Genomic DNA, 20,560 nt, shown 5'->3' on the forward strand with positions numbered 1-20,560 from the left:
CTACAGGCGTGCACCACCACGCCCAGCTAATTTTTGTATTTTTTGTAGAGATGGGGTTTTGCCATGTTGGCCAGGTTGGTCTCGAACTCCTGGCCTCAAGTGATCCGCTTGCGTCAGCCTTCCAAAGTGCTGGGATTACAGGCGTGAGCCACCATGCCTGGCCAAATTGTTTCTTATTAAATGTAAAATGAAAGGCAACATTTGTCCTGCTTTCTGCCCTTCCTTTCAAGCATTTCCATTTCAAGCATTAATGTAATCAAACTTCATTTGTCCAGAATTTGTTATAATAAACCCTGATTAAGTTTACCTATAAAAAAACTAAAGTACACTGGCAATAAAAGACTATAGTCTTGTTAACTTTAAACCCAATTTAAAAGAAAGAGGCTTGAAGGTTTTAACATGAACAGTAGTAATTACAAAGGAGTTACACAAGTTTGTCTTATTTAAGCAAATTCTAAGAGGATTTATATCAAAATGCTTTTTGCTGTTAAATGACATTATTGTATATATTTGGAAGCATCTTTTTAAAACAATTTAAGATATTCTCAAGTTTGACTAGCATGCCCAAATATTCTTTCTTTTTCCTGTTTTCCCTCCCTCCCTCCTTCCTTCCTTCCTTTCGGCAAAGTTTCGTTCTGTTGCCACCCAGGCTGGTATATAGTGGCATGATCATGGCTCACTACAGCCTGGACCTCCAGGGCTCAATCAATCCTCTCACCTCAGCCTCCTGATTAGCTTGGACTACAGACACACACCACCATGCCCAGCTAGTCTTTTTTTTTTTTCACTTTTTGTAAGGACGGGGTTTCACCACATTGCCCAGGCTGGTCTTGAACTTCTGGGCTCAAGCGATCCACCTGCCCCGGCCTCCCAAAGTGCTGGGATTGGGCCACCATGCTCAGCCCAAATATTCTTAATTATATCAAGAGCTGACCTTTAAAAAGTCCAAAACTTCATATTAAAAGATATGTTATTCAATACTTCAAAAAGTACTTATTAAAATAATTTTAAGTTACAAAAGCTTCATTTTTTAAAAGAAATCACTTTTCTCCTAAGATTCTTACCTTTCCATTTGTATGCAGTCCCACAGATTATTACTTTCACAAAAATATAGCATAGTACTAAGATATATCATGCAGCCCCCAGCACTAAAACAAATCAATTTTAGCAGCACTAATCCTCCGTAGAGTACCACTTTCTAGATGAGGCAGATAAACAACTGCAAATCCAGTAAATCTATTCATAAAGTGGATCATCTCGAAGTAAAAGCAAATTCATGAGTATAATGCTTGCTTTTGGTACCTCACTTATTTTGCATTTCACAGATTACTTTAGTGAGAAAAAATACCAACAGCAAACAAAGCTCAAAAGAAAAAACACCACAAATTTCAAAATGATGCTGTTAGTATAAAAAAGAAAGGTTGACACATCTCAAAGCACTAATCAACACCATCATGCATCAACCGCTAAGGGTTAAAGCCCAAATGCCCAGTATTTAACTATTTGATCTTCACGGATCAAGCAAGGACTTAGAAATCATCTCACGTGCAACAGTATTTGCATAGCACTCCATTTTATCCATGCCACAAAAATGGTAAATTTAGTAGTTACCAATAAACAAGTTGGGGATCAAAGAGACTATAAAGCCTTAGACTGCTCTTTATCATAAGATATCCTCAGACAAACCTCCCCATTCTTCATTCTGGCTCTATAAAATTAAGGAGCAGAGAAAAACTGGTAAGTGCTTGACTTTACAGAAAAAAAGCCATACTATTATTTCCTTTGTCATTATATATGTGTGTGTTTAAATAAATCCAACTATATCACCACTCCCCACCATATCCCTCCGAAAATCTAGCTTAAAATAGGTGGTAGGGAAAAGTATTCCAAGTATTGCAAAGAATATCAATTTAGCAATTTCAGCATGTTGTACTTTAATAATTTAAGAATCATCTTTAGTACCAGTGGCATCTTAAGACAGCCAAACATTAAAAAATGGATAATGGGCCAATTTCTGGGCTTTACCCCCAAATCTAATTATGTATTCATACAACCAAACACCAAAAGGAATAAATATGAAGTTTGGTCTAGAAATGTCAAAACTAATCCCTTATTTACCAAGTAATGAAGTAAAATAAAAAAGATATCTTTATTATCTAATCACAATGTCTGCTAATATTTTAGCAACTATTATTTGAATATACATTTAATGTTACATTTTTATTACTAACTGTAATATGCTAACAGAAAATCTGTATCCACTGACCCTCTTCCCTATTTGGCTATAAAATGAAGGACTACCTTAAACTACGTGTTTATACAAATTGGGTAAGAGAAATTTTTTTTTAATTTTTCTGAAGAAAATAAGCATTCTTAAGGATAGAAATGTATACTTCACAAATTTTAAAAAATCAAAATCATTGAGATTTGCGTACACCTTTAAGTCAACAGATAGAAGTACATGGTAAGTTCAAAATCATCTTTGGTGCTTAGAAATAATCAATTCAAGTAAAAGACCTGACACTAAATAGAAAAATAATGATACATGAAAAATTAGATTAAAATTGACCAATTACGACTTCTACTACAAATGTAAGTCTGAATTTAGATCTGCAGTTATATTTACAATTTTGGAAGCAAAATCATTTCATGAAATTAACTGAATGCTATACTCCAAACTATAAGACCAAAAAAGTTATTATAAATCCAGGCATTTTGATCAATCCAACAAGAAATAGGTTGAAAAATATTATTTATATCTACATATCCAATAAAAAATTCCAACTGCTGATAATCTGGACAATAAAAATTTGCAGTCTAAGAAGTCAAAGATGGCAATGTCTTAGGAAATCTACTCTTTTCCACATAGAAAAACCTTTGGGAGAATTATGAATTTCTCATTATATGACTGAGAAACGAAGTTCATATCTAAAACAGAACGTTTAAAATATATATACCAGGACAATACATAACTGGGGTTAGGGGAAGTGCATAGTGGTTAAGATTTTACACAGCTGTGAAGCCTAGTAGATCTGGGTTTAGAATCCCGGTTTTGCCAGTTGCTAACCAGGTGGCCTCAGACCAGTCATGGAACCTCACTGAGCTTCCACTTTCTCATTAGACTACCTCTAACCTTTCACAGGGTGTCTTGAGGATTAGCACAGGATGCTTAAAGCAAACTGCTGAGCCCAGGGCCTCATATACAAGCACTCAAGCATTAGTTACCATCATAATTATTTTTGTTGTCATGGTATCCAAAACAAAGTTTTCCAGCAGTTTGTGGAGTGCTTTTTCTCTTATTCCACTCACTATTTTATGAATAAAATATTCAAATACTCTCCCACAGATGTAAACTTGTATCATGCATCAAAAACATAAATGAATCTATTTTTAGGAAACATGCATCTTGCCAGTCCTGCATTTCTTCTTAGAGTATGTTGATGAAGAGAACAGAATAACCTGAAGCCTTACTGCTCCACACAGACTTGAGCTTGGCTTCATAATGGCCTTAACCTACAATGTATTCTCACTCCAAATTCAGAATGGACCACCACCTACTGCTTCTCCAAGACCTACATGGCTAAGAAAAATGGTTGAGACTGCTAAATAGACAATGTCTCAATGTGGTACTCAGTTTCGTTTGTGTACAAAGCAATGTAAAAGTAGTCACAGAAGAGAAACAGGACCACAGCTTTCTTCTAAAGACAAGGAACTGTAATTAACAGTACTCATTTCTTTATTTTAAACAAAGGTTACAAGGGGGTAAAGAATATTTTACATGGGACCAACCATACTCATCCTATGCTTTTCTGTCTGCACTTACTTTCCCCAATTAAAGACATAAAAATAGGCTGGACGCGGTGGCTCACGCCTGTAATCCCAGCACTTTGGGAGGCCGAGGTGGGTGGATCACCTGTCAGGAGTTTGAGACCAGCCTGGCCAACATGGTGAAACCCTGTCTCTACTAAAAATACAAAAATTAGCTGGGCATGGTGGTGTGCACCTGTAGTCCAAACTACTTGGGAGGCTGAGGCAGGAGGATTGCTTGAACCCAGGAGGCGGAGGTTGCAGTGAGCCGAAATTGCACCACTGCACTCCAGCCTGGGTGATAAGCGAAACTCCATCTCAAAAAAAAAAAAAGACATAAAAATAGTACTTCAAACAGAAGGACAATATTAACTATTAAAATACTCCCATAGGAGAATATATATACATATGTACATATACACACACAAATAAATATGGATCTGCAATAATGTTTTTATCCCCTAGTACATTAAATACTAAATATATGCTCTAAGGTAAACTTAACATTGCTGTCATATTCTAAGGCCTATAGCAATTTCCCAGTAGCATTTAAAAATCCAGGCACAGCCGGACGCAGTGCCTCACGCCTTTAATCTCAGCACTTTGGGAAGCCAAGGGGGACCGATCATTTGAGGTCAGGAGTTCGAGACCAGCCTGACCAACATGGTGAAACCCTGTCTCTACTAAAAGTACAAAATTAGCCAGGCATGGTGGTGCAAGCCTGTAATCCCAGCTACTCGGGAGGCTGAGGCAGGAGAATCGCTTGAGCCCGGGAGGCAGAGGTTGCAGTGAGCCAAGATCGTGCCATTGCACTCCAGCCTGGGCAACAAGAGCGAAACTCCATCTCAAACAAAAAATTACTCTCCAGGAAAAATATTAAAATTAAAAGTTGAACTTCAATAACTTTACATTTTAAAGCCAATGTAATTAATCAGAAAATGATGGAAAAACTTGGAAGAAATGCCAGGTTCTGACAGAGCAGAATACAGATCTGTGACAAAATATGAAAGTGATCAAGGGAAGACATATATGAAAAATTCCCAATTTCTAATCCTGGTTTTGACCTAATTTTTTAAAAAAGTCTGATTAGTGAACAGCAAAATAAGGAGATACTAACTTTAAAAACCAATTTTACAACAGTAGAGTATATGTTTATAGTCAGTGCACCTGATATTAAAAACAAACCTCCAGAATAACATTTCCAATCAATTGGTAAACCACTGTGGCAAACTGTACACACAAGGCAAAAGGTCTGTGTTCATTTCACTACTGAAGAGTGGATGGCATCAGGGCTGCGAATCTAATATTTCACTTTTGCAGGCACCTTAACCACTCTTCTGATAACTACAAGATCATTAAGTGTACAATGCATTGTCTCACATTTAGTAGATGTCTATCCAGATGATGTCATCTCAACTTCAAGCAATCCCCACAACTGTCCCAGTCAGTAACTGATGCAGTGAGATTCTCAAATAGCTTTCCCTTCCTCACAGAGTCCAAGAGTTAAGAAGTTAAAATGGAGAAAGTAAGTTACTCTTCTCCCCTTATTTCACCCCCTTAAAACTGAATGCCTCCAAGGCTAAAAAATGGGACTTAAAGTCTCCTTTGGTGACTAAAAAAAGACAAGAACAAACTAATAAACAAGTATGTAACAAAGAAGGGACTAAAATAAACTGGAAATACAAAATCATATTTTCAATGCTTCTGGAAAATGAACCAGTGAGCCAAAAATGTCAAGACTTTTACATACATGCAAACACACACTTAACAACTACTTTAGTGAAAACACATTTCATTTTTCAATATTTGCTAATCACTTCTCATGCTGTAAGCTTTCCATATGATAAAAATCACAATTAGCTCTAAAGCATAATTTAATTTGGTATCTGAATTAAGGTATCATTAAGTTTTTGGAAAAAGGTAGTCTTATCTATGAAATGTTAAGCTTCAGAAATAGAAGGTACTTCAGCATCAACTGCACGATTAACCCAAGATCACTATGGTAATTAGAAAGAAAAGGGAGTTAACACATCTGGGGATATGGAGGTAAGACAAGAATGCAGTTTCACAGAACATGGTTTGTTATTTAAGAAGAGCAAAGAGAAATGCAAATACTGTTTAGTTTTGCTAACACAAAAAAACTAGAAGTTTCTACAAAAAGTATAATTAGAAAACACTATCATTTGCTTGGCTACTTTTGCATTTAATGGACACGAGGTAAAAATATGAGCCAATTTGGAATTAAAATGTCATAATCTCACTGTCAACTCCTGATTATCTACACTAATGAAAAAGGGGGTTATCTTAAACAATTTGAAGCAATAGATGGAGAGTTCTCAACCTACTGCTACTTTCAGCCAATCTTTTCCCTTCTTCAAGTAGTCTGTCCTCTAAAGGTTTAGACTCCAGTGTTTTAGGGTCCAAAAAGGGCCATTGGGAAGAGGCCTGACCGACAGACCATCTCCAAACTGAACCATCCATCCACAGATAACTGAGTTGACGTGACTGACACATATTCCAGTCAATAAACTGCACATGGATGGACACTACATGCCAAGCATGCTTCAGGGTACTTTCTGAAACTGTAAGAATGATGAATGAGACTTCCCCAGCAAGAGCAAAACATTCTAGTACCTAGTGAAGAGAACAAGTAGCTTACCTCCTGCAGTAGATCGGCCTGCTCAATTGCTTTAAGGACATTTTTCTTAGATGTTTCCTGAACTTCCCCTCCCAAAAGAAACTCATCCAAAATAAAATAAGCCTTCTCAAAATTAAAGATGATATCTAGTTCACAGACCTGAAAAGGAAAAAAACAAAAAGAAAAGAAAAAATTGTTAAAACTTGCAGAAGCAGAAGATGCTTATTCACTATCAGGTAGTGAATAAAATCGAACTAGAGTGAATCAATCTTAACTCTTTCTAAAAATGACTAAGTATCACTGGTTTAAGTAAGCTTAATTTCCAAATCTCAAGTACTTGAAAACATATTCCTACAAGCTAAATAAGACTGGGCTCTGCATGTTCCCAATATGGACAACTTAATAATTTCTACTAATAAATAGTCATTCCCACCCTCTCCCGCGGTTAGAATCCCCAAGACAACCAAATAATAAACTTGTTAGAGAAAAGGTTCCAAAAAATACTATGGCATTCAATTTCCTAAAATAAAATACTACTCACACTGCCGAAATACTTGTCAAGTAATTCCACATAACGATGAATTATTTCCAGGGTAATTAGTTCATTGTCCTGATCCTCAATAGCACAGCAAAAATACAGACTAGCATATCTGTAACAAAGTACAAATGTGAAAAAAACTGTTACCCTATAATCATGTTTTCTAAATATATTTTCATATCCTATTATGAAAGGCCCCAAGTTTATACAGTTTATTTCTTCTTTCACAACAGTACAGATTTTTCTCGTAGACTACAAAAGTAATAAATGCATAAGAGAAATTTTGAAAAGCATAGGCAAGCAAAAAGAAAAAAACAAAATAATCATACCACTTAGAAAGAATAAGTGATTTTGCCCTTCTTCCTTTCAGGTTCTTTTCTATAAACATTTTAAAACATAGCAGACCCAGGTTTTTCCTAAGTTTACTTAATAAAAACAAAATATATAGCAGATTAATTCAAACTATAAGTACAGAGAAGAAAACAAACCTTCCAACTGAAGGAGGACTTGTTGAAGATAATGTCAAGGTGAGGTCAATATTTTGGGATATTTTATTGGAATATGTATAATATACACACAGAGAAGACCTTAAGTCCTACAAGCTCAATAAATTTTCAGGGTGAACTCAACTATATACCAGCACCCAGATCAATAAGCTGAACACTACTGAACCCTGAAACTCCTCTGCTACCCTCTCCCAGTCACAACCTCCCACCCCCAAGGGTAACTATGCTCTTGACTTCTAACAGCATAGAATTGTTTTTAAAAAGGTTTCTAGGATTGTGGAATAAACCACACGAAAACAACAACAGCTCTACGTTATTACAGAAGTTAGAGAAAGAGAACAGAAAGTTCCTATCACTTAAGGGAAACAGAGACCTGTCCTCAAATTTACCAAGTTCTACACTGTTGAACTGAAGTGTAGTTTATTTACCCTAGAAGAGGGAATAAGGTTGGGAAACTTACATTCTCCTTCAAATTACGATTCTAGCATATGGAATCAGGTTATGCTTGACCCAAGGAAGCAAAACTTCAACCTTGAGGCATAGCAAGCTCTTTGAGGAGGATTAAAAGGGCATTTTAAAATGGTTTGCATGTACTTAAGGCTTTTGAAAAGAAAGAAAATAAAAACCTAAGATAGGCTAAACACAGAACATCTCAGTGGAGATTATAATTTTCACTGAAGATCACTTAAATGATTTTTAGAAAACACAATGGGCAGTTACTGCTTGTAGCATTAATGTAAAATAATACTGTATACAGAATAACACGAACAACCCGTTTTGAGACTCAGTGAATTCTTGCTCCTTAGTCTGAAAATAACTAGTATTCACACAACAGCATTAATTTCATTATTAAAACCATTTCATCTTATTTGATGTTTTCAACAGCAAGTACTATCTTTCATCCTTGATTACAGATTAAAAAAAGACAAAAAAAAAAAAAAATGAGGCTTAAGAGTACAGTGCCTACAAGTGTTAGTACTGGGATAAGAAACCTGATCTTTTGACCTTAACTCCAGGCCTTTTTCCACTGTATCATACAAACTCACTTGGCATATATATCATGACTTTGTGCATGTCTATTCTACCCGACTTCAACACTCAGTAAGTTATTTAAAATGGTGGGGCTACTGCAGTCTTATTGAGAGGAGGTATTCACATGTGTTCATTTATCATCATTGTGAAGGGAATAAGTCATGGAAAACAAAACAGGGCATCAATGCCAACTTTAACAAAGTGCTCCCTCTCTTTCCCATCACTACTCTGTTTTGTTTATCTATTTAAAAAGAGAATGGAGTATTCCAACTCTCCATCCTCCCTAACCCATGCTCATTAAATAGAACTTTGAATTTGAGGAAACTGATAAATGATACATAAGATTCCCTGATTTAAGAAAACTAAAGATTAAAGGGACTGACATAAAAATGGTAGATTAAAAACCAGATATGACTAGCTGATAGGAACAGGATGCTAAATAATTTATTATACAAAGTTTACTAACAGTTTCAAGTAAAATTCCTTTTATTTAAGATTTCCTAATGCTAAATGATGAGTTAATGGTGCAGCACACCAACATGGCACATGGATACATATGTAACAAACCTGCACATTGTGCACATGTACCCTAAAACTTAAAGTATAATAATAATAATAAAAAAAAAAACTTTGTTGGTAAAAAAAAAAGAAAATGTTGAGAGAAAGAGGTTAAAGCAGACTAATATAATCTTTATGTTTCTATTAATTTAAATTCTGAAACAGGCAATAAAAACCTATAGCACCCAAAGCCAGAAGATAGTTACTCTTGCATGGGAGAGAAAGGATAGTGAATGGCACTTGCACAAGGGTCTTCTATGATGTTGGTAATGTTTATTATTAATCTAAATGGAGGTTGCATAGGTGTGGTTAGTTTATGACAGTTCATCAAGCTCTACACTATAATTTCTATGTATTTTTTCTGCATTATTTGTCAATAAAAAGTTAATTTAAAATTGAAAAAAAAAAAGATTTCCTCATGCTACTACTATTAAACAATCTAATGCTCGTACCATCCTCGCTCCTTATCCACAGTACTGCCTCTTTCCTTACAAATAAAAAGCACTTAAACACTAGTCAAAGGTCCTAAACTGCATGAATCACTTGGAAGCATTAATTTAAAAATCATCAGAGGCCGGGCGCAGTGGCTCACGCTTGTAATCCCAGCACTTTGGGAGGCCGAGGCGGGTGGATCACGAGGTCAGGAGATCGAGACCACGGTGAAACCCCGTCTCTACTAAAAATACAAAAAAATTAGCCGGGCGTGGTGGCGGGCGCCTGTAGTCCCAGCTACTCAGAGAGGCTGAGGCAGGAGAATGGCGTGAACCCAGGAGACAGAGCTTGCGGTGAGCCGAGATTGCGCCACTGCACTCCAGCCTGGGCGACAGAGCGAGACTCCGTCTCAAAAAAAAAAAAAAAAAAAAAAAAAAAAATCATCAGAAATGATGTGTCTAAGCCCCAGCCAGTAATGTTTACTTTCACTCAGAATGGAAAAAGAATAATCAAATTAGTGAATTCTTTGGTGTAGGTGAACAGATAGCTATCAGGATAATAATGTACCTCCTTCCAGAAACTTAGGGAAGGAAAAAAACAGAAACATAACAATTAAGTACCATTCACTGAATCCTCGCCCTAAATGAGACACTAAATGTTGGCTAAGGCTTTTGCATATTTTACCATTCCAATCCTCACAACAACCGTATCCATGAGATACCATTATTATTTGCATTGATAAGAGACCCAGGTTCGAGTAACCTGCCTAGGAACAGCAATTTGACTCTAGAGCCCAAGTTTTACATTAAAAACTATAGCCAGCAGTTGCATTAAAGTAATCTCATACCTGGCAAAAATTAAAATGTGCTCAAAACAATATTTTAAGAGCTTTGAAGAGGAGAGAAATAAAAAATGCCATACTGATTTAGTAAAAGATTACCAAGAGAACCTGAAGTGTACTTCCTATATTTAGGACCAAATGGTTTTTAAAAAAAATTCAATAATGAGCTCATTTTGTTCTCTTGGTGCCTATTTGTAAGTCTAAATCTGAAGTAAAATTAATAATAGACTAGTAAGAAGAAAGGTATGTTTGGTTATTTTTAGCACAGTGGATTAAGGCTTACTCTAATTACTGGCACTCAGAGAACATCTGAAAGTGCCTATTCTTATATTCAAAACACATGACTTCTCTGCAGTCAGCTAAATATCAGCTAAATATCAGCTGACTGTGGGTGAATGTAGCTAAAGTGTTCTCAATACCCACTGGTATGTCATTAAAAATTCTTTTGTTAGTAAAGAAAATCAATAAGTATTCTTTAACAAATTATCAAGCTAGTAATTTGGAGATATATATGTTTTTAAATTAATTTTAAAAGACCTTAATCCAGTGACTCTTCCACAAAATGCTACACAAAACAGGAATCAAAAAAGCACAGTATTCTGTCTTGAAGGGATCTTCAAGAGCATTTATTTTAGAGATAAGGAAACAAAGTGACTTGTTTAAAGTCATAAAACTAGCTAACGTTACAAAGGGAACAGAACTTAAGTCCCCAGATTTTCAGTCTGTCTTTTCAGCTAATATTAATTATTCTTATCCATCATTCCCCCCTCAAAAGGGGGAATTTGTATGCCAAATACTCAGGATGAAGAACGTAGATGAGATAATTTAACAAAAACAACAAAAATCACTTGCTGATATGAACAGCAGAAGTCCTAGTCCGGAATTTCTCAGGAGCTAAGCAGTAATTCTCTTGCTTAAAATGCTCTTCGTTTCCAGCAGTAGGGAAAACAAATCACCCGTTTATACCAACAAAAAATACGTCCGCAAGTGGTAGGGTAGATGAGGTTTTCAGTATGAAATGGAAGGGGGAACGTATAAAGAGCTGATAAATTCCACCTTTTGCATATGACTGATATCTCAATAAAGCTGTTATTTTTTAAGTCCACCTTTTATTTAAAGGTGCTTGATATAAGTATCACAGTTGGATTAGATACCCTTTGTAGCTTTCAAAAGAAAAAGTAGTGGCTCAACACAGACGGACGGGCTGAGTGACATGTGCATGAACACCAAGCAGTGCTTTCCTTTCTTCCCGTAACAGCCCATTCCTGGGATTGAATCCCTTGCTGGTATTTTCCTCCTCCACACGGGGGACTCCTTCCCCTATCTAGAAATAAGCTTAAGCTTCTCACACCTTCTTTTTTAAAAACCTTGTCCCCCACTCCTATGTCTATGAGTGGTTACCACCTCGTCTCCTGTCCTTCACAGCAAAGTTCCCCAAAATAGTCTACACATGCTATTTAAATTTCTCCACCTCTTCACACTTCGCCCCATTACATCAAGAGTTCTATCTCCACTATTCCACTGAAAATGTTCTGGCAAAGGGCATTATATGAAATGCTCACTGTAAAATCTACCAGATTCCTTCCTCACTTTCATTGAACTTTATGCAACATCTGGCATTGGTGAAATTTCTCATTCCACTCTGAAGGTCCCTTCGTCATCTCCTTTGCCTGCCACTTGAATGCTGGTGATCTAATACTTTGTCTTATTTTCCCCAGACTTCCATACCTACATCAACCACATCCCACCAGAAAATCAGGCTTTTCTTAATGAAAGTCACATAGACATCCCCAAATCAACTCACCCCAAAATGAGCCGAGTTCTCTAGCTCACCTTGTACCCCATCAGCAAACCAGAAATGTGGAGATCACCCCACTCCTCCCTTTTCTTCACTGCTCTCTCCACTTTGTTGTTGTTGTTGAGAGTCTCACTCTGTCACCTAGGCTGGAGTGCAGTGGCCCAATCAGGGCTCAGTGCAGGCTTGAACTCCCAGGCACAATCAATCCTCCCACCTCAGCCTCCAGAGCAGCTAGGACTACAGGTGCATGCTACCACGCCCAGCTAATTTTTTTTTTTTTTTTTTAATTGTAGAGACGGCAGGGTCTCACTACGTTGCCAGGGCTGGACTTGAACTCCTGGGCTCAAGCGATTCTCCTGCCTCGGCCTCCTGTGTTCTTCCCACCTCTAGAGGTGACCAAGTCTTATCAAACCTACCTATTTGATAATGGCTATTTAGTGATAGCCCTCCTTTCCAGTGCCTGGGTTCAGGATCTCACGTAGTCTCCTACTGATCCTGCAGGTGCCAGTCTCAGCCCCTCCTGCCCTCATCCATTGTCTCAGTTCAATCTTTTAAGATATGTAAACTTGATCTTTTTCCAGCCCTGTTTAAAATCTTTGCCTCCAAGCTTAAGATCTGAGTTGCAGCCCCATGTCAATCACTAACTGGCATATGGCCCTAGACAAGTCACTTCTCCCAAATTTGCATTCTTTATAAAATTGAAGTTTGATCAACAACGGCAGTTTTCAAACTCAAGAACTGTCTCCTGTGCAGAGGGGTAAAGGCCAAGTGAGCCAGGATACAGGATCTTTGTTCCTGATTTCACATGGAGCAGCCTCACTTCCACTCATTTTATTTAAGGTTCTACCCATGGGGCAAAAAGCTTAAAACAAAACAAAACAAAATCACCTGACTAGATTACTGTAAAACATCTCTCACCTCTCAAATGATATGATTTTTCTATGATCTTTAATAAGACCAAACGAAACACTGGATACAAAATCACCCAAAGATACAAAATCACCAAAGATCATTAAATAATAAAGAGGAGTCCTCAATATTTAAGAAACTCTCTATGTCTTGTAATCTCCATTTCTTCCCAGCCATCTCCCTGACAAAATATCCAACCCATATTTGGAGTGCAATAAAGGGAAGCTGAGAAGAAAACCAGACTTCTCTCCCACCCTCATTGTATCCCATACTGTTACTTCCATGCATACTCCCCACACAACAGAACTTTTTATATGCAGAAATGCTCTTATCTTAAATTCAGCAAATTATTCAAAAAGAAACAAATGGGGAATGAAGTAAATGTCCCCTCAAAAAATGTTCTGTAAAAGAAGAAAGTTTATTTCTTTTAACCTACTTAGAACAATCTTGAGAAATTTATTTTAGGGTATTCAGGGTTTCAGATATTTATAAAATAAAGATGTATAGCACTAAAAAAATTTTAGTGTTAAAAGCCAATCTATGAGTCATTTTGTAACATCAAATTTTATTTTTTTATTTTTTTTTTAACTCCATCACTGCTTTTATTCACATCTTCCTTAAGATGGAAGTTACATGAGAGAGAAGAAGTGGAGACAGAGAAATGAAGATACAAGAGAAATTCCACTGTGTTTCCAGTCCTGTGTGTGCAAAGCTCTTCATACTAAACTGTTTTCAGCTGAAGGATAATGCAAGAGGTACTTTTTATGTTAGGCTAATGTTATTTGGAAGCCTGAAGGCAGATGGGCAGGGGAAGTGAGTTGGTCCTAAAGCTCAATCTTTGTAGAGCGTAGCTTGGAGAATAGATGGAGAGGAAACAATGGCTCTTAGGGCTTACTCTGCCTCCTAGACCCTTCAAATGACCAATAACAGATGCTCAAGGAGTATTTATTTAATGGATTGATGAATTAGGCTTTCACTAGAATGTCCTAGAGAACTGTGTTGATAACGATGTTGAGGCAACCTCAGGGCTCAGTGGAAATCAAGGGTATGACTGCTCAGTGATGTCTGCCATGACATGGAATAGGAGTGTGGAAGCCTACAGGCTAAAACATCAAATTTAAAAAAAAATCTGTCCTTGACAAAATTATCTGTCATATTTAATTGCACCCCCACCATAGCAACAAGGGTACTTAAAAGTTAATAAACACTACTTACAAACACATCTCATATATACACAAAGAAAACATCTATGTGATTGAAATAGTCTACATAGTCAAGGTATTTATACGTAAGATTCTAAAAATCAGATAAAAGGCATGTCAAATATTAGTCATTACTTCATAGATTTTCGGGGAAAAAGAATTAGACTCTACCTGTACTTGTCTAAATTCAGACAATTACTCACACAATTTAAAATACTGACCCTACTTTCCCCTGCAATGAAATGAATTCATTAAACTCTTCTATAAAGATGATTAAGCATGAATAATCATTTATGCCTTTAATTATATAACTAGTTTTCAAATTATTTCCCTGCCTTTATCATTTCAGCCTCAGTAATTATCAATCAAAACACCAGTTATTTTAAAAACACAAAGCTTTACCTTAAACCTAGTTCATCTAAATCTTTATTAATCATTATTTATAAATGTCATCACTAAAGTCTGCAATTTCCTACATGACCTAACATTTGATTCTATTTCACCTTTCTGACAAATAAAAATTATACCTTTTGTAAACAATCTTCAGATCTCGCCACTCAAGGAAGCTGCACATTTTAGGTTTCCGTGCTAAAACGGTCTGAACAAGTTCTCTTGTGATCTTTTTCTTCTCTTTGTCTGATAGTGGGACATACCATTTTTGCAGTCGAAGCTTTCCCTGACGACTAAAAAGCAACATAAACTGCATCTGTTAAGATAAATAAAATCAAGATTACATGTAATACTTTGAATCAATAAAGTTAAGATTATGTGTTTCACAGAGAAGCTTTAGGGGATGGGGCATTTAAATGACAAATGATTAGTAGCCATCAGTATTTCTATGCCAATTAAAATAGCAAAAAATTCTTTTGGACAGATCTTCCTCTAGATGCAAACCTTCCAATCCCACCTTGTTCCACATTAAGTTTGGAGGGGAGTGTGCAGGAGAAAAAAGAAAAATGGGTAATAAGCTGAAGTGAAATTTTTGAAGAAAAATAAAGGTCACTCTTTCAATTTAAGAAACTATTTTCTACCTGTGCTATACATTGCGCACTCTCTATATGCATCAAAAGAGAATGGTAGACATCAACTGGTTTGGGTACTTTTGAAAGAAACGGAAGACCTGCTATTTTTCATCCTGAGGCCGTTCTAGTTCCAGGGTGAATTACTTGTAGACAGTAGCTTATATCTTGGAATGTGTCTCCTCAGTTTATGATGGTATATTTTAAGCAAAACAGAATGATCCAAAATATTAACCGAAAAATCCCATAAATACAAATTTTCCTTAATAAAAAAGTATGTTTTCATCTGACTTTTAAAACATTCCAACTTAAATATGTACAAAATCTAGAACTGAGTTAATGTAGTATTATGAAAAAGAAAACAAACATTTAAAAGGTCACAATAAGATTTACACTTATTAAATAAGATTTAGTATTGAAACATTACATGAAATACTTCATTTAAAATAAAAAATAGTATCTACAGATACAGTGGATGCTGAATTCTAGTGTGTTTTATACTTAAACCAATTTGTATGTATTTATTTGTGATCTGCAAATGTGTTGATTAGTCTGCATGTTTCATTTTTAACGCCAAGCTTTTTGTAATCCAATTGGTCATCTCAACTGCAAACAGAAGTATTGTTTCTACAAAGGTAATTTAAAGGCAGAATTCACATAGGTATCCTTTTTTCTTTTAACCACTGTTAAGTTCCTTTAACAGCGTTACTGCAAATAAGATTCAAGCATGATTCTCAAGATTCACCACACCATCTTGAATTTGAACACGGGGACGGGAAATTTACAGAACCAATGTAGAATAAAAATGGGCCCTAAATTTCCGTAAGAAATTATCGTCGCTTTTTGTAACCACCCAAAAAGGTATCAACAAGATACCTAGAAATGTATGACGTGGCAATTCAACTTTAGTAAAGTTAAAATGGTCTTATTACCTCACTTAAAATGCGTCAGGGGAACAAAATATAAGGACATTATTAGGTGATACCAAAGTGCCTCCTGTGCAAGTCCTGAAGATAGCGGCATTCGAAGGGGGCAGCAAGTGAAGCATCAACTGGACATTTACTGCAAACCCGTTACCAGAACTTGGAAAAGAATGGACCTCGTATTCCTAGATCTTGGTGACCAGAAAGGGTGAGGGTTTGCTTGCGAAGAGTATGGGCTCAAGGCTGTCTGGAGCAGGGGGTCCTGTATCCGCCCTACCACTTTGCAGGACGAAAAAACAATGTATTCTCCTTAAAATAAATTATGTCCTAACATGGGACGAAACCCGGTTGCAATGCACGAGTATTCCTTCCCTCGTGTTAAAAACCAATGCTTTGATTTTGCCGCAAATCACAGGGCACCACAATTCCTCGAGACTGGCATTAAAAACAATGGGCTCAGCCGCGGCGCGGGCTCCGGGCCAGCGTTCCTCGGGTCCGGCCGTCGCCGGTGCCTCCCCCCCACTCCCGTGGCCACACTCCATCACTGACCAAGCCCGGGCGAGGTGACAGGCAAGGAGCGGAGCAGACAATGGCATCCGCCGCCGCGCAGGGGGCGCCAAGAGTCCTCGGCCGCCACCGCCCCCGGCCCCTCCCGAAAGCGCCCCGCAAAACTTGAGGCGATTCCCGAACCACAGGTGCCGCGAGGCTGTCGCAGAGCCCGGGACTGGCCCCCACATCCACGGGCGCGGCGCGGAGTGGTGCGGAGGGCGCGGACGCGAAGAGAAGTGAGTTGCGGGCGCGGCGACTCAGTGGTGGGCCGGGCAGGCTCGGGGTGGGGTCGTCGGGGCGCGCGCGGGGTGGCGGGGGGCGCGCCCAGCCCTCCCTCCCCCTCTCCCCCATCCCCGGCGCCCCCTTTCGTCCCCAGGGACTTACGGCGGCCGCGGGCCGCGGGCGCGGCGGAGCTTGGCCGGTGGCGGCGGCGGCGGCTAAGGGGAAGCCCCTGTCGCCGTGCTGAGGAAGAGAAGCCGTGGTGCTGTGGGGAGGGGACCCGGCTGGCGGAGGGCAGGCTTAGGCGGAGAGGGGAGGGCAAGCTGACAGACCCCGCCCCGGGGGCCGGACGAGGGAGGAGCCGGGGCTGCGGCGAGCTGAGGGGCGGGCTAGGCGACGCGCGGGAAGCGGCTCAGCGGTCGCCAGCGGCACCGGAGGCAGCGCAGGTAACCGCTGAGTCCAAGGAAGCCGATTGGAGGCTTCTTCGCTGAGGGGTGGTGCGAACCGGAAGCCGGGCCACGTGACCCGGAAGCGGCGTCTGCCGGGCCCACGGGCCCGCGCGCCCGCGCACTCCTGCTGGTGCCTCCGGGACGCCGCGCGCGCGGGCGGCTGTCCTGCCTGTTTAATGATAGGAGGACGGGATTCTGCGGCGTCCTTAGCCTAGCGGGTGGTGCGGGGCAGGGAAGTTCTGGACAGCGAAGAGCCACGTTCGAGCTCTAATGATTCTCTGTGTCCCCAGAGGGTGGGTCGGGGAGGTGTGACGAGGAGGGTGGGAGGAGACGAGGGAGTGCTGCAACTCTGGAAAAACAAGTCAGCTCTTCTGCGGAGCTCGTCACGCATTCACGGGCCTTTTGCTATCATTTTGCCTCAAAATTGTCCGGAATCCGGCCTCTCCTTCCCGTCGCACTGCCCCAGCCCTAGCCCAGACACCTTCCGCCCCGAGCTTCGCGGGAGTCTGTTCCCTGGGCTCGCCTCGCCCATCCTCGGTGTTGCGGACTGGATGAGTTACCGTCCGTTCGGCTGAAAAGCCCGGACAGCACCTCACCTTCGAGATCTCTCTTCCTTCACACTGGGTCGCCCCACCAGCCTCCTGGGTTCCAGTTTAGCACTGCCGACGACTTGCTGTGCCTGGCATGTCCTTGCTCTCAAATGTCACATCTCCTATGAAGCCTCACCCTAAAACCCTGTAAGAGCGATTCCGTCTTTCACCCACATGCCCGTTAGCCTTTATTTAGCACACCTTAAATTGTATTCATTTTGCATCTCAATCTAGTTCACTGCCTGGTATATAACACAACTAATAAATGTGAGTTGACTGATAAAGACTATAAAATGATAAATTCGTTAAGAGCTGTAATGCTCAGCGTAATGCCGGGGCATAATGGATGTTCATAATTTTCTGAATGATAGAATGGATGAATCATCTAGTCATTTACAGATAAGGAAAGGGGAGTCCCACGGGATTGGGTGACCTTCCTTGAAGAGCCACGGGTTTCCCATATCGAAATGCTATTCGATACCCGAGTCACTTAGGTTCTTACAAAGGAAGCGAGAAAATTGCTTTTGTTGGGCCATGCCCCTTTTGCAGAGGTTCCTAAGTATAGTCGCCAGAATTTTTTTAATGGCCTAAAGTAAAAACGGAAATGCTAAATTTTTCACGAAGCTAAATGTAATCAATGTAAAGAAATCCTATATTAGGGATTATATTCTTTTTGTGTGCACTATAGTATCTATGAATCTAAGACAGTAGTTTTGGGGGCTTTTAAAAAATGCTTTTGTATGACAAAACAAAAAGAAACGTGTAATACTTCCCCTTTTCAAGCACTACTGTGCTGCTTGGAAAGTTTCCTACTAACATGTATGATTAATGTATACTGGAATATTAAAGAAAGGGCACGACACACGGCGCAGAGCTGGCTTTCTGTAGTTCTTTAGGTCCCCCTCGCCCCCACCAGATTTCTCCCTACCCAGTCATGCCCCAAAGGTGCTTTCGAATGTCCCATTTCTCTCTTACTACAAGAAACAGATGCCATTAACCAGTTAAAAGATAGCTCTAATGCTACACAATGAAAACTCGCCCTCTGAATCCAAATGCTGCTTTTCTCTTTTTCTGTACAAAACACTTATATCCTCAAGGTTCCTGAGATAGCCACCTCCAAGTTTAAACTCTGATTATGCTCCTAATGTTGCTCTGAAAATGAGGACGGGAGACTTGCTGATGATATACTGGCAGTCTCCTTTCCTGCTCCTAGCCAAAAAAAGGTGGGGGTAGGGGTAGGGAGGGGAAGGAATTGTGGGAAAAATAATTAGCAGCTGAAAGCAGCTATTACATAATCTTGGCTGCTTATTAATTTAGCAGAAGGAATGGCTTATTAAATTCTAATAGCAACAGCACAACTGCAAACAACCTAGCAATTAACAGTGCAGGGCCCATTATTTTGTTAATATGTTCTTTTCTTTTGGCAAGTGTATGAGAACAAAATTTATAGAAGCAGATGGTCTTTTTCAATAGATTATAGATGGTTTATTCCCTAGTCTTAGTATTAAGTGCTAATTATGCATTCACTGTGAAAGACAAAAGAAACATGGTTGCCATCTTTGTTAGTAATTAACTGCTTGACTTTGATTCCCACAATTTCCCAATTGTAGGCTTTGTTATATACATGTTTCTTCTCACCTAGTATCTTCTTCATCTGTCATGTCAATTGGTTATCTTTTTTAATCCTGTTTTTGCTTTCTAGATGGTCTTAATTTTTGGTGTTAATATTGATACAAGAATTATATACAAAATTCGTTTCATGAAAAATTAAAAATCAGATTTTATACTTGTTTCTTAGATTTGAAAAAAATGCTTCACTGTCATTTATGCTAAATGTAAGAGGTGAGGGGAAAATAGAAATCTTTACCTTCTAACCATAAAATTTTGAGACTTTTTATGTAATCTTTCCAAAGTTTTCAAAAATAATTTTAGTTTCCTATTAAATGTGTGACGGCCATATACTTTTATCCTCTCACTGTCTCAAAATACCATTAATTTTTTTTTTTAAAGGGACTATTTAAAACACATACCCACATGGAAAATAAGAGAGGGAACATTTACATGAGGATGTCGATAAGGATGTCAGGATACACTGTCAGCTCATCATTGAAACACTGATGATTTAAAGAAAAATTGTCATATATTGATATTATGGATATCAATATATGCAGATATATTGGATCTCAATATATGACAGATATCAATATGTGCCAGAAGTGAGGGGAGGTTGAAATAATGCTAAATCCTCATGTGCTAAAGGGAAGAAAATAGATAACATCTCAAATAAATCACGAACTATAGATACCAGGAAGTAAATCCCAGAAGCAATGGTGAATTTCTTTCCATGGACAGAATCTTGCAGTAGGATGTAATAAAGGGTATTATTACATTTTACTTACGTTTTTTTCTTAAATAATTTTTAAAAATATTGTAAGGAAGTAGATAAAAACCATTCCATTAGTTGCTAGCTCTGTATTATGGACTTATACAGAGTTCTTTTAGCCAGTCTATAGATTATTTAGAAATTATTAAATAAAAATGCCCAATAAT

General features: G+C 38.7%; 1 protein-coding gene across 4 annotated transcripts in view; it reads right to left on the reverse strand.

The window, feature by feature from the left end:
• AP1S2 (adaptor related protein complex 1 subunit sigma 2) overlaps window positions 1-17,445 on the reverse strand; it is a 30,466-nt gene extending 13,021 nt beyond the window's left edge. For 2 of the 4 annotated variants that reach the window (XR_009214276.1, XM_032756626.2), the window contains exons 1-4: window positions 17,137-17,444; window positions 14,789-14,967; window positions 6,987-7,095; window positions 6,467-6,604 (exon numbers count right to left, since the gene is read on the reverse strand). Coding sequence is in view for 2 of the 4 variants with exons in the window: in XM_032756626.2 (XP_032612517.1) it covers window positions 6,467-6,604; window positions 6,987-7,095; window positions 14,789-14,967 (426 nt within the window). In the remaining 2 variants the exon portion in view is untranslated. Of the gene's footprint in view, window positions 1-1,477; window positions 1,709-6,466; window positions 6,605-6,986; window positions 7,096-14,788; window positions 14,968-17,136 lie in introns of those variants that run through there. The other 2 variants (XM_032756627.2, XR_009214275.1) reach the window with 2 other exon arrangements.
• Between the last annotated feature and the right edge of the window lie 3,115 nt (window positions 17,446-20,560).

Source organism: Hylobates moloch, unplaced genomic scaffold (genome assembly GCF_009828535.3).
Source record: "Hylobates moloch isolate HMO894 unplaced genomic scaffold, HMol_V3 SCAFFOLD_7, whole genome shotgun sequence".
NCBI lineage: Eukaryota > Metazoa > Chordata > Mammalia > Primates > Hylobatidae > Hylobates > Hylobates moloch.